Here is a 22,728-nt window from a genome sequence, read left to right on the forward strand (position 1 = left end):
GGAAAAGCGTGCCCTGATGCACGGTCCTCTTCCCTGACTTTGGCCTTTCTGGGGTGGCGGAGGGACCTTCCTTCTGCGCTGCAGTTACTGTCTTGATACTGCTTGCTTCTTTTTCTACACTTTGCCAAAGATCACTCATGAACGAGCTTTAATACGTTCTTGTTCTCACCGTTTGCCTCTCGTCCCTCTCTAAACCATGTTCACGCTCCTCTGCTAGTCGATTTCAGCTTTCTACTGAGCGGCACCTACGTTTAGTTTTAGAGTTAAATGGCTGGTTGAAATCGGTTCTAGAAGAAAAACTGAAATGCTGTTTGTTCTTAGGCTGCCCTGCGACGCACGGATGTGATTCTGGAAGTAGGCCCAGGAACTGGTAACCTGACAGTAAAGATGTTAGAGAAAGTAAAAAAAGTAAGTGCGAATTTCCCCTCTGCCTTCCCAAGCTCTAACCGCATTGTGGCTTAGACTATGGCAAATAGAAGAATCTTCATCTGCTTGTTACAAATAAGTAAAACTACTGTATGGATATTTTTCTTAATGCTTGCATAATTCCAATGAGTTTTTAGCTGTTCACTTAAATCTTGTATAGTTTTATCAAACTGTATTGCTGTTACCCATTTATGTGGTAAGGCTTGCACCTTCCTTTTTGGGGAGGGAGGAAGGTGCGTGGCCTAATAGGAAATTTTTAAGAATTATTTAAACCTGTAGCAAGATACAGGGATTTTTTTACAATTGAACTTTTAATCCCAGTTAGGAGGAGCTGTATAAAGTTGCAAATGTATACTTTGTTTTCAGGTCATTGCTTGTGAAATTGATCCTAGACTTGTTGGTGAACTTCAGAAGAGAGTCCAGGGCACGTAAGTATCAACTGTGGAAATAGCAAGCACCTCGAGCAGTGGAGCTACTTTAGTAGAAACTTTGGCAACATGCTTCTCTGAGGATAACTACAGTGTATTTTCCCCCAGATGTCTGGCAAACAAACTTGAAATCAAGGTTGGAGATATCTTGAAAACAGACTTACCATTCTTTGATGCATGTGTGGCTAACTTGCCTTACCAGGTATGGGCTAAACAACATGGCAAAACTTTTTTCTTTTTAAGTGATAATTGCCCAGAAATTACACTAACACTATCACTCTTTTCCTCAGATTTCTTCACCTTTTGTTTTCAAGTTGTTGCTTCATAGACCCTTTTTCAGGTATGTGGAAGAACAGAGATCTCTGTATTACCTGACAGAAAAAAAATTGTTTTAAAAATATTCCCAAAACAATTTTTTTTTTGGTTCTTAAAATATTGGTTTGATGCGTCAGAGGTGCACCAAAATTTTTGTGTAATATGAAACCTGCTAGTGCCTGAAGTTAGTTTACATCAATGTATTAGCACAAGGAGAAAATTTAGTCTTGGCATCAGTGAGTATCCAGCTGATGAAAACAGGAGTTGCACCTCATTAGGCTAGTATTATAGCTAATTGTTATTCCGGGGATAAGTAGGGCATCATAGCATTTCAGATGCCCTCCTGCCTGAGAAAGGAAGGGTGGAAAGGGCAGGATCAAAGCCTCTTCCTGTTGTCTGGTCTCAAAATGTAACTGCCCAGATGCTTCTGCCTGTTCGGTATGTCAGCAGTTCCTGATTTCTCTCACTGAAGGGCTAATGTCAGTGCCATTACTGGTCAATTTTGGCAGCTAGAGAGTTTGGATTTGAAGGACTCATCATAGAATTAATCAAAATTATTTGTTACAGTCAGGCATAAAACTCTTGAGACTGGCCTCTCTCTCTTTCATCCTGATCCATTTAGCAGTGTAAAGAATCAAATTCTATTGCAGCTTTAAGAAGATTTAGATAGTTTCACCAAGTCTTGTGTGCTGTTTTTTTTTCAAACGCACTCTGAGCTAATGAAGGTAGAGTTTGTTTATGACAAACTTTTGTCGCCTCTAAGCACTGAGGCAAATCCCGTGCTTTCCAAGTGAATTAGTTGGCTTTTGACATAAAAGTTGATTACCTAAAATTCATTTGCTCATTTCTGTTACTCTCAGGTGTGCAATACTTATGTTTCAAAGGGAATTTGCGCTTCGTTTGGTTGCAAAACCAGGAACTAAACTATACTGCAGACTCTCTATTAATACTCAGTTATTAGCTCGAGTGGACCATCTGATGAAGGTATGTCATTCTGCATTAGCTAACAGAGCTAGCAAAGATAGAAAAACTTTTCTAGGAATGTGAGGATGTGTTGCTTATTCATACAGCTGCCTGACTTCCCCTGACTAACAGGTTGGAAAGAACAACTTCAGGCCTCCTCCCAAAGTTGAATCCAGTGTTGTCAGAATAGAGCCAAAGAACCCACCACCACCTATCAACTTCCAGGTAAGCATTGTATACTCAAATAACAACGTAACATACTAGTGATGAAACTTAATTTCATTTTTCTTTTCACTTATTAGTCAGTTTCATGTGCTGTTTTCACTGATAAGTACTGGCTATTCCTTGGCATTTACATAATTCTGAAAGACTTACTCCTCTTGATAAGCCTTGTGTAAGGACGTTACCTGGACATGTCACCATCAATTCAAGGGCAGCCTGATTTACAGTATTTCTGACAAGACTGAGGTACCATCTCCATGTCAGCTGGGGAGTTGCTAATAATAATGTCCCTTTCATCATGGTTTCTATCTCCCAGAGACGCTTCTGGCTGATAGGTTTGTGAGTTGTCATCAAAGGAGTATCTATGAGAAGTCTTATCTTCAGATGAGTGTGTGTAATCTTGGAAGACAGATGATGTGGGATAGTATTCTTGAAGTTAGTTTTTAGAATGCTTTGATCTTCAAGATCATTTCAGCCTTGCCCAAGGTTAGCCAGATTTTCTTGAATTATCTGCTTTCTCAGCAGATAAGATCTGGCCAGTAGTTGCCTAGACACGAAAAAGAACAATTCCAGGGTTTTTGTGGGTGAAGTATTTTCTCCTCCATTTGTATTGCTTTGTCCAAGACAGGACTGGTTTTGTATTGTTTAGAAAGATATTTTCCTGAAGGATTTTTCTTTGTGTTCAAAATTGTTGTGAAATTGTCAGTAGTGACTGTTGTTGTTTGTGCTAGCTGGATGTTCCTTTCTGTAAATTCTGAAATTTTTCATTTCAGGAGTGGGACGGTCTGGTAAGGATAGCCTTTGTTAGGAAAAACAAGACACTCTCTGCAGCATTTAAGTAAGTAACTTTCATTAAAGGAAATCTTTTCAACGTTTGAGAGCCTATCCAGTTCACCATTTCTTTTGTGCAAACGCGTAGCAGTGTTCTATGCATGCCAGCACAGTCTGGGATAAACCATGATGGAGGATTTATGCTGAGGTCACAGGCTTTTTGTTTTAGAAAAAAACTAGGCCGCTGTTTAAAAGGAACAGCTCTGTGTAGTCGTTACAGTTTTTTATAGTAAAGATTAGCAACAAATCAAGTCCAAAAAACTAGGTAAAACTCAGTTTTCATCCTAAACGTGTATTTCTTTCAGGTCAAGTGCTGTAGAGCAGTTGCTGGATCATAATTATCGAATTCATTGTTCCTTACATAATACAGTAAGTTCCTTTTCAATATATTAAATTCTATTTTGTGTACTGTCACCTACATACTGACTTTTATAAGAGTAAAAAATTAACATTGTAAAGCTTAACATGTTGAGGTTTTTCCAAAAGAGTTTGAGGGAGGGAGGAACTTGCCTCTTTTCTTAGAGAGAAATCTAAAAGGGTCACTACATTACAGGGAAAAAGCTGGAAGCTGAGTATGTTATTAATATATTGGCTGTACATGTCTCAATGACTTATACTAACCTGGTAAGAATCTAATAAAACTTTGTGTGTCTGCTTAGCAATACTGTTGTGATTCATTTATAGTGAATGAGCTGAGGTATAAAACTTCAGATACAAGAACAGAAGAATACAATAATCCATACAAGAAAAAATACAGCTTATTTCTATCACTTAAAACGAGAACTATTCTAAAAACAGGAAAAGAACAGATGATTTAAATGAAGGTTTTTCTAGGCTATGAAGAGAAAATGAATTTGTATCCTATTTTCCATTGACAGGAAATACCCGAAAACTTCAAAATTGCAGAGAAAATACAGGCAGTCCTAAAAAATACAGGTTACTCTGAGAAACGAGCCCGTTCAATGGATATAGATGATTTCATCAGGTATTGGGTTTTTCCTCTCTCTTTATGCCTTCCTTTTAAGCTTCTTCAAATTCTATCTGCATCTGTACCTGTGTAGCACAGATTACTATTAAGTTACACAGGAACAGTACTAACTCTGTTTTCCTCTCAATACCAGTCACTCCTTGCTTCCAGAACTGAACAAACACTTAAAACCTACATATATTTTAACTCTGCTTACAGTATTGAGAAGCAACTAGCTACAGATCCCTATTCCTGGTATTTGTGTACTAGACCCTTCTACGTCTCCTCTAAAAATGGCTTTAGTAATGGAATTAGTTAAAATTTCCCTGGAGAATTACATGACCCTTCTCTGTCTGTCTTGAGGATTACGCCAAGGCCTGTAGCATAATTTAGAAATCTGAATAATTAACTGCTATATTCTAGCAGTTAATTTAAGTGGCAACATGAATTGTCTCCTAATTTAAGATAAAAATTCGAAGCTGTTTCTCAGTGTGACAAATACAGCTACTGCTCTTTAAAGAAACATAGTAAACCTGGTAGGATGCAGCATAACTAACTGATATAACTAACTGCACTGAGAATCTACCTGCATCTCTAAAATGGCAAATTTGCTACTAACTTCTAGTTTAAGATTTGTAACGATTCTTGATGGTAGTTGAACAGTGATGGCCACTTTCATGCTATTTTTGTCCAGCACACCTTGGAAATGCCTTAAGCTGAAGTATAAATTAGTAGAAATTGTAACAAATATTTCACTCTTTCAGACTGCTGCATGGCTTCAATTCAGAAGGCATCCATTTCTCATAGATTCTACTAGAAGAAGGAAAGACGACGTGTATTTTGTCACCAAAGTCTTACCTAAGCAGGAGTGACTGCAATGGGACATGCTCTTCTCACAAAAGCAGTGAACAGAATGTGGCATACACACTATGGTTCTTATTAAAACCTTACCTGCAGTTTTGTCACAGATGTTAGGCAAGAAGCTGCTGCTCTGTATTTGAAAAGTGATAAATTCTTTCACGACAGATGTGAGGTGCTGGATTTTCACAAGACAGTGTATTTTTAAATATACCCAATAACATGGATTGATGCTGCCATAATTGAAATCTACGTTCTCTGATCATGACCTTCAACTCAGTGTTTTCTTGCACAATACAACAGTTCAACCTGGAAGTCTGGTCTGGGCAACAAAAACACCGTTGTAGTCATTCCATTTGTTTGTGATTTTTTGTTGATTGGTTTGTTTGTTTTAAAGCACATTTAAACCGTTTCTTTGGATTTGAAATGCCTGTCTTTTCCATTTGTCCTCTGGCAGCTACCCACATTCCAAGTCTGTTAGTCATCTGCTTCTCTTGGAGAAATCTCAGTAACTGTTTCTCAGAAACAAGAGCATTTATCTTGTGGGCTTGCTATCATTTACAAAAACACCATCGAGGTACCTGAAACTACCACTTATTGCCATCAAATCACTGTAGGAAGGAGCATAAAAGTACCAAAGGGCCAGTGCTCGTAAGCATAAACAGAAGGGTTTGGGTTTTTTTTTGTCAACTGTAAATTCAAGCAGTTATTTTTCTAAGAAAACTACTTCACTCTTCAAGGCAAGGAGGTGTTTTAGCAGAGATCAAAGCTTTCAGTGAGTCTTAGAGCAATGCATGCCAGTGTCCTGACAGGAAGACTTACCGATGCGTCTTTAACACACTTTGGGTGAGATAGATTTGTTATTGAGGACAAGGCAGAGTTTTCCTAAGGAAGTTTGGATTAATTCTGCGTAGCAGATTCAGGAAAACCGTAACTGTTAGCTCTGTAGCATCATGCAGGGGTGAAGGCATGACTCTGTGTCTTGCCTACTGTAAGTCGTTTTTTCCTGTTTAGCATATCTTTCCATAAGACCACACAGTGGAGAAGAGGCAAATTGGCAAAACTTCCTCTTAGAACTTCATTTTGTACACATCCAGTGTCAATTCTTTTAAAAGTCATTGACTCAGAAGCATGTACAGAAATATGCACTTGAATTTGCAGGCATCCTGAGGAGGTTGTCTTGGAAGCATGAACTGCTTATTTCTATAATTTAACGATTCTAGTCCTGCCTCACTGGCTATAGAACCAATTTAGGAGTGAGGGAAGTAGCCACAGCAATATGCTTAGACTAATACAGAAGGAGCAAGTGCTGGAGATTGCTGTCACAGTTCCCAAGTGCTTTCCTTTTACAAGACAGGAATCAAGATAAGCTTGTCTGAGACCTGTTTAGGTAATTCCAGTCCCTCACCGCAATGGGCCACAGGAATTCAAGTGCTTTAACCAGACATATCAGTGTATCTTGATTCTCACTGCATCGGTTATTACTGTAAATCTCACCTTTACAGCAGGCTCTGTCATAAAGACCGTCTCGTTAACAGTCCACCCGCAGCACACACCATTTCAGCTTGCATTTGCTACCTGACAGGACACACGTCATTTACAAGGCTTAATAAAAATCTAATGGTCTCTGTCCTTCCTGTCCTCTCTGGTACTTGCTGTAAACCACAGCCTGGTGATGGCTCTAGGCTTGCATGGAGGAACAGTAGGGAATCCGCTCTTTCTCATAGAGGAGGTCTCAATCTTCAGAGGCTTTTTAGAAAGTAAGATTTCTCTAGAGCAGCTTCAAAGAAACCCTCTGGTATTATATGAGAACCCATACTATTACCTGCTAACAAAAGCTGAGGCCTTCTATTTCATGGGTTTTTTCTTTGAACTGTGATGGACAATGTTCTTAAATGCTCAGAAAGAGGTGCGATGTTTCTCTTAAGGCCTGCTGCAAAACTGAGCTCAGGACCATGCTCTGGGCAACTTCTTCCCAGATTACAAATTTGTCAGAATAATTAGCTCCAGAAGTAAATATTCTGAAATCGGAGGCCTTTTCAGAAGTGTAACTTCTATGTGCCTACAAAGTGAAACCCTTCCCAAAGCACAACAGAACTTTCATAGAAGTAAATTCTCCTCTGTAATTCATTTAATAGCTTAATTTATTAAACACATTATGTAAAATCTACATTGTTGTTTCAGTTTTCAGGTTTACACACAGGAGGTTGTTGTTTTTTTTTTATTTTTCACCATGAGGTGACAAGAGCTTCCCATAGCCTACCTTCCTATGGGAGATGCAAACATTGAACACGACAAGAATTCCTGGCTCATTTAACTCTCTTTTCATTGCCTTCCCTTTATTTCCCTTCAGGCCTGGCACAAACAAACAGGCTTGTACTCCAAAAGTGATTATTAAACAGTTCCAAGGGAAAGTCTGCTGATACGAACTCCTGGAAATGGGGAGAACTCCTAGAGAGGTCTACAATTCTTCATTTGACAAGAAGTTCTTACATGAAAGGTCAATCTTTTTTGGGATACTGACTTGCAAAAAGAACTTGCGTGCCACCACCTGAAAAGTGCTGGTACATATGGCACCGTTTGTGAGAATTCAGGTATTTGTAGGCTTTCTATTAGCACTAGGTAGAGGTATTGTGCAAAATCCTCACATGATGCAATTTTACCCCACTTTTCAGCTGCTGGCACTGTACAAAGGGAAAAAGAGGTATGGGCTACTTTTTTAAAGCAACAGAGCTACTCAAACTACCTGCAAACTACAGTTAATGTACATGTAAGTTTGTCATGCATCAAAAGCCAAATTTTAACAGTATGTGAAAGGCCAATATGTATGTATGTAGCTGGATCCCTGAACTTTTGACAGTTATCCTATCCATACGCAGAGGTCAGATCGTGCCTTTACTCTGACAGCATTACCACACCATACCACATACTGTCTATCTGCATTATCCTAAGATACAACTCTCCTCAGTACTTAAACATTACCCTTTATTATACATCAACTAATTTATATTTTTATTTTTTCTGTTCTGTTTTTTTTTTTGTTTTGTTTTATTACAGAGAAAATGTTAGAATTATATAACCATTCGTTATGGTATTCAAATAAATCTAGATTCCAGATGTTTACAAGGAGGATGGAATGTCCAGCTGTCTGTCCATTCTAACAGCTCTTGCAGTTCCTGTTCAAATGATATGGCACATCCTGTGAAATGAAACTAGCCACCAAATAAAAAGTCTCAAAACACATTAAAATGTACACACACTAAAAGTAATTTATATCGACAAATAAGGAATGTTGTTTATTAAGGCTGTGCTTCAGAAAGAGGATGTTTAGGGTTAAGTAGCCTTCACCAAGGCACAGAACGGGAAGAGGTAAGCACAGCTGTCTGTAGAAGAAAAGTTATGTACAACCACTAGTGAGGTGTGCATGCACACAAACACAATTTAAAACTGCACAGCTGGTCTTGGTAACAAAACTGAACATACTCAAAAGGAAATACTGTGACTTTTTAATGGCCACAGTTTTACTTCATTCTTAGAAACATGGCCAGTATTTCCAAACATAAAAGTCACAATCCATCATCTTTGAAAGGTTATGGAGAACAGGAGAGGTGTCTGAGGACTGGAGGAAAGCCAATGTCACTCCAGTCTTCAAAAAGGGCAAGAAGGAGGACCCAGGGAACTACAGGCCAGTCAGCCTCACCTCCATCCCTGGAAAAGTGAGGGAACAGCCCATTCTGGATGTCATGTCTAAGCAACTGGAGGGAAAAAAGGTTATCGGGAGTAGTCAACATGGGTTCACCAAGGGGAAGTCATGCTTGACCAACCTAATAGCCTTCTATGATGGCATGACTGGCTGGGTAGGTGAGGGGAGAGCAGTGGATGTTGTCTACCTTGACTTCAGCAAGTCTTTTGACTCTGTCTCCCATAACATCCTCATTGGTAAGGTCACGAAGCGTGGGCTGGATGAGTGGACAGTAAGGTGGATTGAGAACTGGCTGAATGGCAGAGCCCACAGGGTCATGTCCAGTGGTGCAGAATCTAGCGGCCTGTAGCTAGTGGTGTTCCCCAGGGGTCATTTCTGGGTCCAGTCCTGTTTAACCTATTCATCAATGACCTGGATGAAGGGACGGAGTGTACCCTCAGCAAGTTCGCTGGTGATACAAAACTGGGAGGAGTGGCTGATACACCAGAAGGCTGCGCTGCCATTCGGGGAGACCTGGACAGGCCTGGAGAGTTGGGCAGAGAGGAACCTAATGAAGTTCCACAAGGGCAAGTGTAGAGTCCTGCACGAAGGGAGGAATAACCCCATGCACCAGTGCAGGCTGGGGGTTGAGCTGCTGGAGAGCAGCCCGGCGGAGAAGGACCTGGGAGTACTGGTGGATAAGTTGACCATGAGCCAGCAATGTGCCCTTGTGGCCAAGAAGGTCAATGGTACCTTGGCGTGCATTAGGAAGAGTGTGACCAGCTGGTCGAGGGAGGTTCTCCTCCCCCTCTACTCTGCCCTGGTGAGGCCACGTCTGGAGTACTGCATCCAGTTCTGGGCTCCCCAGTTCAAGAAAGACAAGGAACTACTGAAGAGAGTCTGGACACGTTTCTGTGCAACCTGCTCTAGGTGAACCTGCTTTGGCAGGGGCGTTGGACTAGATGATCTCCAGAGGTCCCCTCCAACCCTGATGATTCTGTGATTCTGTAATTTGAATAAATGAAACATTGTAAACAAAGTGCTTCACAGATCTGAACCCTGCATGGTTGTGCTGTCTGGTCTAGAAGCATTTTGTAGACATCATAGGAGCATTTCACACAAAACTGAAAATGTCATTCAGGTGAATAAGAAACAGGACATTTCCACAGACATTTCTAATGTTTTTACACTTTCAAGTAGTTGAGTTCTTACGGCCACTGGGTTTTGTAACAAATGTGTGCTACAGCAGTACAGGTTCGTGGGTTCCTTTAGCAGCAAAGGCCCGTTTCAAAGGGCACGTGGTCTTTTCGGGTTGATCTGTTTACTGGCCTGTTCCTCCTCTTGTAGAGCTGCCCGGAAAGATTTCACTTTATCTTTAACAAAAAAGAGAGAATGAGTGTCTCAAATTGTCATCTTCTGACGAGGAAGCCCTCATCCACAAAAAAGCAAAAGAAGGTACCTCCAATTCTTTGCTAAAGTATACTGGTGCCAATGCATGCTTACAAGGCAAGCAGGCCACATTTCATTTGCTTGATGTGTTCTTCTAACTTACAGCAGATACTTAGACTAAGTAAAAAGTAAGATTTTATCTCATAAGGAGTTTTCTAACACAGATCAGTAAAAATCCAACCCCACCCCTCAGCCCCCAACCCACCCTTCAACTTTTACCAGTATAGCATGTCTCCTGGAATCCAAACAGTTACAGAAACTAAAATGAAAAATTCATCTCCATGAGGTAACAAGCTGACAAGCTGATTTTAGAGGACAAGTAGATGAGTCAATTTTAGGCACTAAGAATTAGTTGCAGTTTGTTTTTCAACAAAGAGAGGCTGACAAAATTCAGATAGAAAGGCTGCTGTAGAAAAAAGTAAGCTAACAACCAAGCTACTCAGAGTTTGAAGCCACTCATAACCACAGTCTTAAAACCAACAGCCTCCCTCCTACTCTACACAATGCAACAGAGCAGGAACTGAGAATTCCTACTCCTTTTTCCTCATTGCATGACCTTCTTTTTTCATACAGTTCATTTGGATTTTCTTTTTCCTTCCTTTATTGTTTTGGAACAAAGGAAAAGAAAAGGAAAGCTGCAGAATCGAGTTTATACTTCCTTGACGTAAAGCACAGATTTTTCTTTTAAACTGGGATGAACTGAGCACAGATGTGAACTTGTTCTTCAGCAGCAGAATAAACGTTCCTGCCACAGGACATTGCAGTGCATTATAAGGGGAAAAAAGACCCTAAGACATAACCACACTCTTTTTTTTTCTCTCCTCATTATTACTGCAAGTCTCCATGGCATATGAAAACACACTGCTAATAATGCACACAAAAGTGATTAAAAGCAATCTACCTCTAAGTTCAGTCAGAATATCAATTTTTTGCTCTAGAATTGCTTCAAGTTGGGTAGCGTAGGAATCCACATCATAGTCTACTTCTTCTGTCATCTCAAGAAGAGCTTTTTCATCTTCCAGCCATCTAATAGATTCCTAGATAAAAGTTAAAAAAACAACCAAATACATTAGCAAAGTTTCAAGACAAGTTTCAAGACAAAGAGATGAATTAGACCTCTTCTCAAGATGACCACACTTTCACTGTCTAGTCACCTCAATAGAACAGATTTCAATCCTTATTCCTCATTCAGCAAAACCATATGTTTTTTACATTGTTTCTTAATTCCAGTGGTTATACCAGCAACAGGTAAACCCCCAGCTACCCCCCTTCTCTTCAAATTCAGAACATTAGGAGTTGGAAAACTAAGAAACTCAGAAACACAGAGAACGTACCCTTAGGCAGGTATCAAACTTTGAAGTCAAGCTTCAGTTTTAAGTATGGGCTGGTTGCCACTGACTATAATCATTGTATCATTACTACAGTCAAGGAGCCAAGATAATTCTGCCCATAATCAAAACCAGTTTTGAGAGAAGCTGTATAACAGAAGAGCTATTTTAAGCTCAATATTGCATGAGCTAAGTCCCCAGATAGGTATAGTTAAGGTTGGTTAAAGCAGCTCTTAGGCATCTTTGCACTCTGAATACTAACAAAAAAAAAGAGGGAAAAAAATAAAGTCTTGCAGCAAAGAAGAATGCAACCAGGAGCTTAAAGCTTACAGAACCATGCAAAGCTGTGATCAGGAGAACTGATCTCATTGGAAATGCTTTAATTTAAAAAAAGAAAGCAGCTGACAGTTTTAGGCATGCCGGGCCTGAAATACTAAAATTAAGTCTTCCCCTCTGTGCTTAGTAGCCCAAGTGATATTGAAAGCATAGTCCAAACCCCATGTATGACTTTTGGCTTTCAGGACAAATGAAAGTTCACACTGGGAGAGGATTCATCTCATCTAATGTAAACTCATACATCCAAGACACAAGGGAAGAGCAACACCTCAAGCACACTATTCATCCCGTTGATCTCTTTTAGACATTTTTGGTAGGAAAGGATGTCTTCTTCTATCAGCAGCTTCCAGGAGGAAGCTGGAAGAAGACAACTTCTGCCTGGCACAAACTAAGGAGCCATGCTGCAAATGAAGGGAGCGGAGGCTCGGACACATTTCCTTCCAGTGACTGCTGGGAGGAGCAGTAATCTCCAGCAGAAGGCCAGATGGACACACAGAGGCAGCAACATCTTAAACTAGTGCCGCTTGTCTCTCCAGAAGTCACAAGCATGAGGACACAGATATGGCATATGACATATGACTTTCTCACTTCTGCATTTTTTTTACTTCAGGGCTAATGTTTCCCAATAACTAAATCTCTACATCTGTTGTAAAATGTGTTATTTAGCATCCTACTGTATTATGCACACACATTAATGTTCCACTAAGTTAGATACCTAAATTGAAGAGATGTGTGTATTCCCTATAGGTTTAATGGCCTGCTGTTCTCTTGCAGCAGATGTGCCAAACGGACAGCCTGCCTAAAGACTCTACAGTTATGAGCAGAAGCAACTGACATTTCCTTCTCGATACTAGTAACTCACACTTATTACTACAATTTACTTTGTGAATGTAAAAGGCTCCATGGCGCTGAACAGCGTTACACTGCCTGGGCAGTATTCCTTCCAAAGACCCTAACTAACAGCAAATGAAAAACTTTATGTATCTGTAAAAAGGAAGAAAACAGGCAGTTAGAAATAGATGTGTCTTTTCTGGATCTCAGTATCTCAGAGGGAGATGTCACAAAAGCATACTCAGATGAAATACTTAGAGGCAGTATTGCAGTATCTTAGAGGGAAATGACCAAACTGAAATGGCGCTGATAGAGACATTGCTGTTCATTGCCAGATCTGGCATAGGAATATTGGCAGTGACCCTGAAAATTTCAAGACTAATCTGAATAAACTCCCTGCAACTACAAAAAAAAAAACAAAACACCACAGTCACTAATGCTGGAGAAGGACTACAACAGAAGATGGAGTGAATAGTAAAAATACTAAAAAGAAAACAGCAACTTTTCTTACGATGAACACAGTCTGTGTAGGAATGTCTGTTGAGAAGAAAAGGAAAAATTTCCTAAATTTCTGGGATGACATAGAAATATGCTTCTTTTTCCTCACCGGGACAAAGTGTAGTGGTTATGGGATCTGTCCCTATTTGTTTGCTACAATGGGCTTAGCATAATAAAACAATTTAGAAATATCTGACAGTAGCAGAATGACCACATGATATCATACATCTTCAAGGGTATGCACTTTCATTGGGAACAGCTGAATTCCCAGATTAGGATAAAACAAAATAGAGCTCCATCTTTTACCTGAAAGACAGCCCTGTGGTCTTCTACTACTTGCTCTTCCATTTCTACCATTTGTGACACAGCTTCATGGAAAGTAAACAACTGTGGAGAAACTTCCTCTTCCTAAAAACAAAAGTTAAGCTTGTTAGTCTGGAAAGAACTGTGGCTACACAAGGTATATTGAATGTGATCCACCTCATCACAGAACACGAAAAGAAATAGGCAGAAGGCAGAACCTGTCAAAAATAGAATTTAATACAAGAAAATCTCCAGAAACGAGTGGAGAAGGCAATCAATTCAAAATGTTCACAAAGTTAAATTTAATTCATATTCACAAAAAATTTCCAGCCACTAATCCCAGTTAATACTGGAAAACAGAATATTCCACATTAAAAAAATAAGTTAAAACACTGGGAAGAGGAAGTCACACGAGAAGAATGTTAATTTCTGTTAGGTTTTAATGCCTCTACAGAAAACTCTGGTTTTCTGTCAGGGCTTTTTGTTGTACATATCACAAGAGGCAGATGGCATGGTCTAACCCCAGCCAGCAACTGAGCACCATGCAGCTGCTTGCTCACTCTTCCCCCCTCCCAGTGGGATGGGGAAGAGAATCAAAAAAAAAAAAGGTAAAAAAATCATGGGTTAAGAACAGCTTAATAACTGAAGTAAAATAAAATGTAATACTAGCAATAATAATAACAACAATAACAATAATAATAATCATGATGAAAAGGATATATAGCAAAGGAATAAAACCCAAGAAAAACAAGGGATGTACAACACAACTGCTCCCCATCCACTGACCGATGCCCAGCCCATCCCCAAGCAGTGATCGGCCCCTCCGAACCAACTCCCCCAGTTTATATACTGGGCATGACATTCTATGGTATGGAATATCCCTTTGGCTAGTTTGGGTCAGCTGTCCTGGCCATGCTCCCTCCCAGCTTCTTGTGCACCTCCATGCTCGTAGAGCATGGGAAAAATCCTTGACTTAGGTGAAGCACTACTACGTAGCAACTACTAAAACATTAGTGTGTTACCATTATTATCCTCACCCTAAACACAAAACACAGCACCATACCAGCTACTAAGCAGAAAATTAACTCTATCCCAGATGAAACCAGGAGAACAGACAACAATTTTCAAAAGGAGAGAAGAACAATTACATTCAATGCATTTCAGGAAATCAAAATTAAATTAATCCTTTGGAAAAAGAGTAGAATAAATGTAAAGTGAGAAATCTAAAATGCACATAGTTATCAATACATTAGAAGAATGCACAACATGGATTTACAAATTGGGGCAAACAGGGCTTCTTTAGAAATGAAGAGTTAACAACCAAAGGGGAAAGCGCTAGGTAGGCTGTAATTAATGTTTTAGCAAGGCAGTACAGTTCCTTATATGATGGCTTTGAAATTTTTTTTAAAACATACTGTAAGGCTTAATTTCATTCCACATGAACAATGAGAAAGTATGATATGAAAAAATGTCTAGCTGGAAGGACTGTCCAGTAGGAAGCTCTAGGAATCACTAGCATGTTCTTAGGAAATAGAGTCCTGGAAGAAGAACCAGTTACTAATATGAGAAATACAGCAGACACGGTGAAGAGGTGTCTGAAAAGGCAAGAGTTTTAGAAAAACAGCTTAGGATAGAAAGAATTTTTCTTTTCTATCTCTCATCAGCATTTTCACAAATCGAGTTTTAATTCCTGTTGACCGTTTAAGGAATGAGGACTAGAGCTGATAATCAGCAATGAGGGGAAAATGCCCTTTAGAAGATGCATCTCAGCTCACCACTCCTGCAGCCCAGGGAGATATGCTGAGAACATGATGTAGCTCTCTCCTAAACAGTGCACTCCAGTTTCACCCTGTGAAAATCAGGATGTTGGGAAGAGGAACGATGGGTAGCCAGATTTCTAAACACAGAGAAAGGCAAACTCAAGTGAAATGGGTGTTGCACGCAGCGAAAATAGTGCTTAAAAACACAAGAGTGTTCAATAGAACAGATAAGTGTCCCAGGATACTTCTAACTGCCTAAAAAAATGCAAAGCTATACTGGAAAGAATGTACACGAAAGAATGCCAGAGCCTACTGCAGACCCTGCCTAGACATTAAAAGCCCTAATCAGCACGGAAGATAAAGAGAAGTAAAATGTTCTCCTCCGGCCCTTCAAGAAACATTTTTGGTTTTCATTTTTTTTTGTACAGGAATGAACAAAATATCATCAAGTGAAAAGGTGAAGAGGCGTGCTGTATTAATGATCTTGCTAACAGGCGATAAATACACATTACTCTGGATTTCTGCCACTCTACTTATCATCAACTCTTTCCACGTAATGCTGTAAACCACTCACGTTTTGTTCACAAAGCAGTTTGAGATCATCTCTCTGAGGAGAGCTCCCCACACCCCACTGTGTCTCCAAGTCGTCCATCTGATTGGGAGCATGGTGTATAATGGGACGGATATCTCCTGCGGCACCAGGATCGACTGTCAGCTCCTTCACCCTACAAGGAGAAAAGGTTTCATTTGTAAATTAGTAACTTCCTGTGCAAAAGAGTCACAACCAAAAATAAAGCTCTATGGGTTTATGCACAATTAATTCATTTAATAAGGATGATGATGTCAGCTTCACAAATTTAATGTACTTTCAGTGACAAAAAGGTGTTAGTCCAACTCATAAAAAGCATGGACCATTGAATTTCAATTACTTTCAGCTGGATTACAGTCCATCTTCTAGCAAGAGGCATTTTGTAATTGAAATCCTACTGCTCATTAACAGTTAAGAGGGCAAAAATCTCCAAACCCTCAATATTAACTCCTTAACGAGTAATATTTGAAATAAAAGTTCATTCAGCATGCTAAACCTGACCATCTTTCTTGTTCTGTGCACACAATTGTGCTTTAAAAAAGTTAGTCAATCAGTACCCCACTAGCTGTTATAAGCAAATCCACCAAGAATTCTACAGAAAATAGTAATTTGCCACCAAGTATCTCAGAGAATTAATAGATCCTTTAATTAAAGTAATTTAAAAGGTGAAAATATCTTATTAAAATGTTCGACTCTTGCAGCATGGAAATAGTTTAAAAGATTGATAACGATTCTGTCAAAGAAAAAGGCCATTTAAGAGCAAGTTTATCAAACAGACACATTGAAGTCTGCAAGTATAGCAAGTTTTAGAACATAGTCTTCATTTCTTTAAAGGGAAAAACGTTTTTTCAAGTAGCATTTATTTAGTACAATGGAAACTGGTTTTCATTCATCTTCAGAGTGATGAAAAGTTTTAAAAATATGTATGTATGAAAATTGTTTTCTTTTTTAATTAGAGATATTCAAATTACCCTACACACAGACTTGTCAGATTTGGTCCACTAAATGTACAAAGGTGACATCACCATTTCTTTTAAAATGTATGAAGGAAATTAGCAAGCCTGGATACAGTGTGGATGTTTAAGGAGGGTGAACAAAATACTGGGAAGATGATTGCAGATCATGCAGAACCATCACCTGCCAAACAAAATAAAAACAAAGTATGTGTGACTCAAGGCAAGGGGGCTAATGAAAGGTTGGACTGTAAAATTACATAGCCAAAAAGAAAACTTAAAAATAAAGATTCCATGTATAGAATGAAGTAGACCTGGTGACTGAAGGAGAAAAGTCGTCATACTCATAGGAAGGAGAGAGATCAGAGCGACTGCCACTACCCTGTGAGAAGGGAATGTCCGAAGGACTAATTCCAAATTCCTTTACTCTGCAGCAGCAAAATACAGCAGCAAATTAAAAGAAAATGTTCTCATAAACACAGTTAAAATCACAACTCTTTCTTCAGCATACTTCTTTAATAGTTTAACTATAAAGTTATTTTTATATTAAAAGACAAGTGTGCCAACATATTTAAACTTTCTGGAAACAGAGTTACAGATCACTAACAAAACTGAACAAAACCCATGCTGCTAATTTTCAGGGGACTATAATAACAGTATTTTCAGAAGAGTAATTCCAGATTTCAGTTTGTGCAATTAATAAAATTTGCTCTACATTCAATATTCCACTAAATGGCTCCTTTCAAAATATCAAACCACTACAGCTATAAAACTTTAAATTCTATTCTGCCCCTGTCTTATACTGCACACACATTGGTGTCCAGCACCTAAAATCTAACTGTACGATGAAAATGAGATACTGCTAGGAAAAACTAAACTACTACACAAAACACATGAAGCAACGTCACAGTGACAGGCATTTACTCCCTAACAACATACAAATTTAACACCATGGGGAAGAAACAGTTTCAGCACAACTATTTAGTATACTAGAAACAGGTGTTTAATTAGTTTTGCAGTGTCTTTTTCTGGAGTCACTTCAATAGCACACATTCTATAACAGGTAAAAGATCCAAGTCTTGATGAATGTGCAAGGTCTTTCTTTATGTTACTGTAAGCAGGAGAAAAGATGCCTCCTTCTCAAATCATAGAGAGTGGTCCAAGCCAGGCCCATTTGCTACTAGCTCCCTTGATCCAGACACTGACACACTTGGGTATCGAGAGGAGCGGACGGTAAGCTTTCCTAGCCAAGCAGGAGCAGACATAGTTCTGCCCTGTCTTTCACTGGGGCAAGCAGGCCACTAGATGGTAGCCTCTTCTGGCAAAACCAGGGTTTCTGATGCCCAAAGGTGCGTTTGCCTCTTTTGTTCTTTGCAGCGAACCATGGTGGGGGGGGTGGCTGGGCCGCAGGTCTGACTGCAGGGACGCAGGACATGATCACCCCACCTCCACAGACATTAAAGGAAGGAGAACCGCAGCAGGGGAAGGCTCCTTGGGCACTCATGAAACAGAGACAAACACTTTCAGAGAGCAGTACAGGTCTCAGAGGTACTGCAGCAGTCTCTGGAGATTCTCATTTCTCTACACTGATTATAAAGTCACTGTTGGAGTAACTGACTCTTTACTTAGGGGTCTCAGATATTTGCCCAAAGTTTGGAAGTAAAACATTTCATATATATGTATGAAACAGACTCGCAACTGCATGCAATTCCACCAAGGGGATGAAAAACAAAACAAAAATCACATTGCAGAAAGGTATTTCAGCTAACACCCCAGGGAATCATCATGAATACCAGCTACCCCTAATGCAAGAGATGGTGCCTCCAGAGCAGAGGCAAAAATAATAGTGGCATCTCCCACCTTCCTTGCAATCCACATTACCCATCTCTGGGTAATAGCTTAAATGCCATTTCTATTGATTCTATTGTAACAGGTGTAAAAAGTGACAATTTAAATTAAATGTGAGCCTGGATCAGTAATTTGGTTTTAATCTTATTGAGAAATGCAAATATGATACAATTATTCAAGTAGCTAAAATAATTATAGATCATGGAACAACACTATTCCAAATGTAGTCATCAACAGTCAGTACAGCTATAAGCATTAACATTTTCCATACCTATTTGCGTATCTCAATGTATTTAGAGTGTTTTCACATGATGCCATCCCTGGAGAAATTGTAGCAATCTGGAGAAAACAAGCCACATGTTAATAAATCACTTTGTACAGCTGAAAGGGTAAATGAATTCAAATTAATTTTATTTTTTCTAATCTCTGGTTTCATTTGAGATCTTCTACAAAAACTGTATACCATGTACAGCTGTCCTTATACAATGACATTGCAAGGAGATAGATGTCAAGTCAAAGCTTCAATATAATTTTTTTAACCATAGCTGGAACATTAAGAATTCATAGAAATTCAGTCAATTTCTCCTATCTCACTGTCTTGGCAACATAATATGTAAATGCAAAACTCTAACTGAAAAAATAAAGACTCTTCAAACAGGGAAATATGCAACTCAGTAGAAAATAAGTTTAATATATCCTGCAAACAATTACCAGATTTATTTTTTATATATATATCCTTATAGGCTGTTCTCCATTCAAGCAGACTGTATACTGATTTGCGACATCTATTTTGGTCATAGCCCAAAACTGTACTTAATAATATTGAAGATAAGCATGTGTTTAACTATTTTCCTAAGTTGGATAAAGATTCTTCTTTTTCTCAATTAAAAGTTTTCTGTAAACAATACTTGATAGCTACCTTCTTATCAGAGGTATCTGGAATCTATAGGTCTTTTCCAGTTAAATAAAATACCCTAAAGATCTCACCTTCTTTTCAGCACTCAGCAAAAATAACTGTGATCAGGCAACAGTGGCATCATTATTTGTACTAGTTTTTCCCAGTAGTCCCACTGTTTCATCCGTGCTCCTTTCAGGACAGCCATAAAGACACTACCCAGGAAAAACTCCTCTATGATCCTACAGACTAACATTTTTTGTGGCAGCACAGCATCAGGAGACTGAAAAAGATGAAGATTACATAATCCTTTCATCCTGCTGATGATGTTACTGTACAAAAGCACAGGTAGTCCTCCTGAGAGGAATTTCTCCTACTGGGGAGAAAGGAAAAATACGTGATGGGAGAGGGTTTAAACCTCTAATACTGGTACACATCAGTTACTAATGAAAACAAGTGTAGATTTTAAAAGATCGCATGATTGCATGTCTCTATAAAAAGTGTTCTGGGTGGTAATTTACAAAATCCTACAAGTTCCTAAAATCCTTCCAAACTCATTTAACATGAAAGATGCGTGCATCTCTTCCATCAGCTCAACGTTCAGTGCATACCATAGATGGCAACTGCCGTAACACCAGGGGACCGCTCCCACATTTTGAAGCGTGTAAGGTACAGCTGCTATAGGGAAGTGCCACTGTAGGTGCCGTCAGCCATGTGGATATCCCATTCTGGGCACAAGAACCCCTGCACAAGACTCCGTCTGTTGAACACAAATGTCCAATACACCACATATCCTCATGGCCCAACAAGCCCAGTCCCAGCAGGACAGGAGAACTCCGACCTCTCTGTCACTCACTTCCTCGTTCGTAATTCCAAATGAGAATGGAAAAAGCAGCCGTATGTATGGACCGGAATGTCTTTAAGACCTGTAACTACCATTCTTCCTATCTCAAATGTGTCTACATTACTTATAAGCCATCACAGTGGGATCAATAGCCCTTTTTGGACACGGAAGTCTGCAGGTTCCTATTCCCACCCCAGAGGGATGAGGGGCCTGGCACTTCAGCTACAACTGCAGCACGTCAAGGATGCAGCACTGGCTAAAAAATGAGACTGTTCTACGCAGCTACCCTATAAATTTCAAATGATACATTATCCTAGTATGTAGCTCTGCAAAATCAACTTTAAAGGGCTTTTGAAACTGTTGAAGGACAAGAATTTCAGTAAAACTGCAATGACTAGCAAAGGTCAAAACACCCTTTTTATGCTGACTGTATGTCTCTAGATTTCTTTAGAATGAAACAGATCCTAGTCATAACTGTCCACATTATGAAGTTATTTTCTAAGTATTTTTCTGAAAGGTGAAAAACAATGTTTCCAAATCATAGTTTAACCTTATATACAGAAGAGAATGCTCCATCCCTAAACAGGTAACTTTTAAAATTGCAACAGGAAGTCCATAAATGATAAAAGGAAAAGTCAAATAAAAATGAAGCACAGAAATTACCAAATAAATTTGACTCAAATATCCCACTTACAGATTAGTATCTCAGAAAGCAAGTGGAAAAGGCCCAGCAGGTATTTTATACCAGGACATTTCAAGAATCTCTTAGAAAGTTAAAATCACAAGCTTTCACTACATCAATTTACATGCATTCCATATTGAAAAGCACCATATATTGAAAATGTCTTACTCTCTAACAGTACATTAGAACACTGGATTAAATCATTGTCTTGTTGAGGAATCCCTTTAAAACAAATGTCTCTTCACTGACAAGCAAAAACAGCATCTTAAAAGATGTCTTACATGTTCAATAAATAGTATTTTCCAATTGAATAATATTTCTATGTTGCAAACTCATTAATTTATTTTGCCTGTTGTTGTGGTTTAACCCCAGCAACTAAGCACCACGCAGCTGCTCACTCACCCCTTTCCCCAGTGCCAGCAGGATGGGGAGGAGATAAGAACAATTTAATAACTAACATAAAGTAAAATAGAATACTAACAACAATAATAAAATAATATAATAATGATGATGATGATGACGAAAAGTAATATAATAAAAGACTAAAACCCACAAAAAGACAAGTGATGCACACTACAATTGCTCACCACCCTCTGACCAACACCCCAGCAGCAATCCCCAAGCAGCGAACAGCCCCTCTTGGCCAACTCCCACAAGTTTGTATACTGGGCATGGTGTTCTATCTATGGTATGGAATATCCCTTTGGCTAGTTCGGGTCAGCTTTCCTGGCCATGCTCCCACCCAGCCTCCTGTGCACCTCCTTGCTCGCAGATTATGGAAAACCGAAAGTCCTTAATTTAGGTTAAGTTCTACTCAGTCACACCTAAAACATCAGTGTGTTATCAACATTATTCTCGCATTAAACCCAAAACACAGCACTGTACCAGCTACTAAGCAGAAAATTAACTCTATCCCAGCTGAAACCAGCACACTTGTAACAGGCTAAAATATTTTGGAGGAAATACTATCATGATCTACCTGTTACCTTGTGACAGTTACAACAGTTATAATTAAAAAGTTCTTCTATGCTTTAATTTACTTCATATAAAGTAGATACTTCCAGAGAACACAGCAATGATCTATGTAGTTAACTGTAGAAACATGAAAGGCAACTACTCATTACTAAACTGCTTTTGCAATCGTTTTTAGAAGTTTGAAGCACCACAGTTAACTACATGGCTCTGCTGCAAACTAGCAGTTAGCACACCTGCAGGATAATTAATTTCATAAAATATTGTTCAACTTTAGCTATCATAAATGATAATGACTTGCCCTTTTCTTTCCCCGTAAATTTCATCAGTAAAATTTTGCCCATGTAGGATATAAAACCTACACATGAACATGCTTACAAGCCAGGCACAGCCTGCCAAGGAGCCAACTGTAAATACCACACTGGAAGGCTGAATAGATTGTCATGATAAAAGAGGCAAAGGAAGACCCAGAGAGGGGTGAAGCTGCTGATCATTATCCCCTCTTCCCACCACTTGGTCACAGGAGTGCAAATGTTCTCTCCTTTTTCTAGGGAACTGGAGAAGACTGGAGATAATTCCAGGCTAAGGTATTTACTAGACCTCCCTCAATTCAATATATGCCGTTCAGAAACCTCTAGACGGGCAGCTTTCTTCTGCATCCATCCAGTTATAACAGGAACAAGTCCTACAAATTCGAGAGCTCAATTCAAACAAATGTAAAGATACACTGTAGATTTCTTTTCTTTCC

The 22,728-nt window shown here is 39.2% G+C and overlaps 2 protein-coding genes across 2 annotated transcripts in view; one reads left to right on the forward strand and one right to left on the reverse strand.

Moving 5' to 3' along the window:
• Positions 1 to 321: 321 nt before the first annotated feature.
• Positions 322 to 4,959, forward strand: DIMT1 (DIM1 dimethyladenosine transferase 1 homolog (S. cerevisiae); the record flags this gene model as incomplete). Its single annotated transcript, XM_009696364.1, has 10 exons — positions 322 to 408; positions 793 to 854; positions 963 to 1,056; positions 1,145 to 1,194; positions 2,030 to 2,153; positions 2,265 to 2,357; positions 3,128 to 3,192; positions 3,491 to 3,554; positions 4,064 to 4,170; positions 4,917 to 4,959. Coding segments are annotated over 10 exons (789 nt in total), but the record flags the coding sequence as incomplete, so codon positions are not given.
• Positions 4,960 to 9,703: 4,744 nt separating this feature from the next.
• KIF2A (kinesin heavy chain member 2A) overlaps positions 9,704 to 22,728 on the reverse strand; it is a gene marked incomplete at its 5' end in the record, with an annotated part of 30,380 nt that continues 17,355 nt past the window's right edge. The window contains 6 exons of the mRNA XM_009696366.1: positions 9,704 to 10,065; positions 11,043 to 11,178; positions 13,441 to 13,542; positions 15,772 to 15,922; positions 17,054 to 17,167; positions 18,859 to 18,926. Coding sequence (XP_009694668.1) covers positions 9,980 to 10,065; positions 11,043 to 11,178; positions 13,441 to 13,542; positions 15,772 to 15,922; positions 17,054 to 17,167; positions 18,859 to 18,926 — 657 coding nt within the window. The remainder of the gene's footprint in view (positions 10,066 to 11,042; positions 11,179 to 13,440; positions 13,543 to 15,771; positions 15,923 to 17,053; positions 17,168 to 18,858; positions 18,927 to 22,728) is intronic.

This window comes from Cariama cristata, unplaced genomic scaffold, assembly GCF_000690535.1.
Source record: "Cariama cristata isolate BGI_N322 unplaced genomic scaffold, ASM69053v1 scaffold3373, whole genome shotgun sequence".
NCBI lineage: Eukaryota > Metazoa > Chordata > Aves > Cariamiformes > Cariamidae > Cariama > Cariama cristata.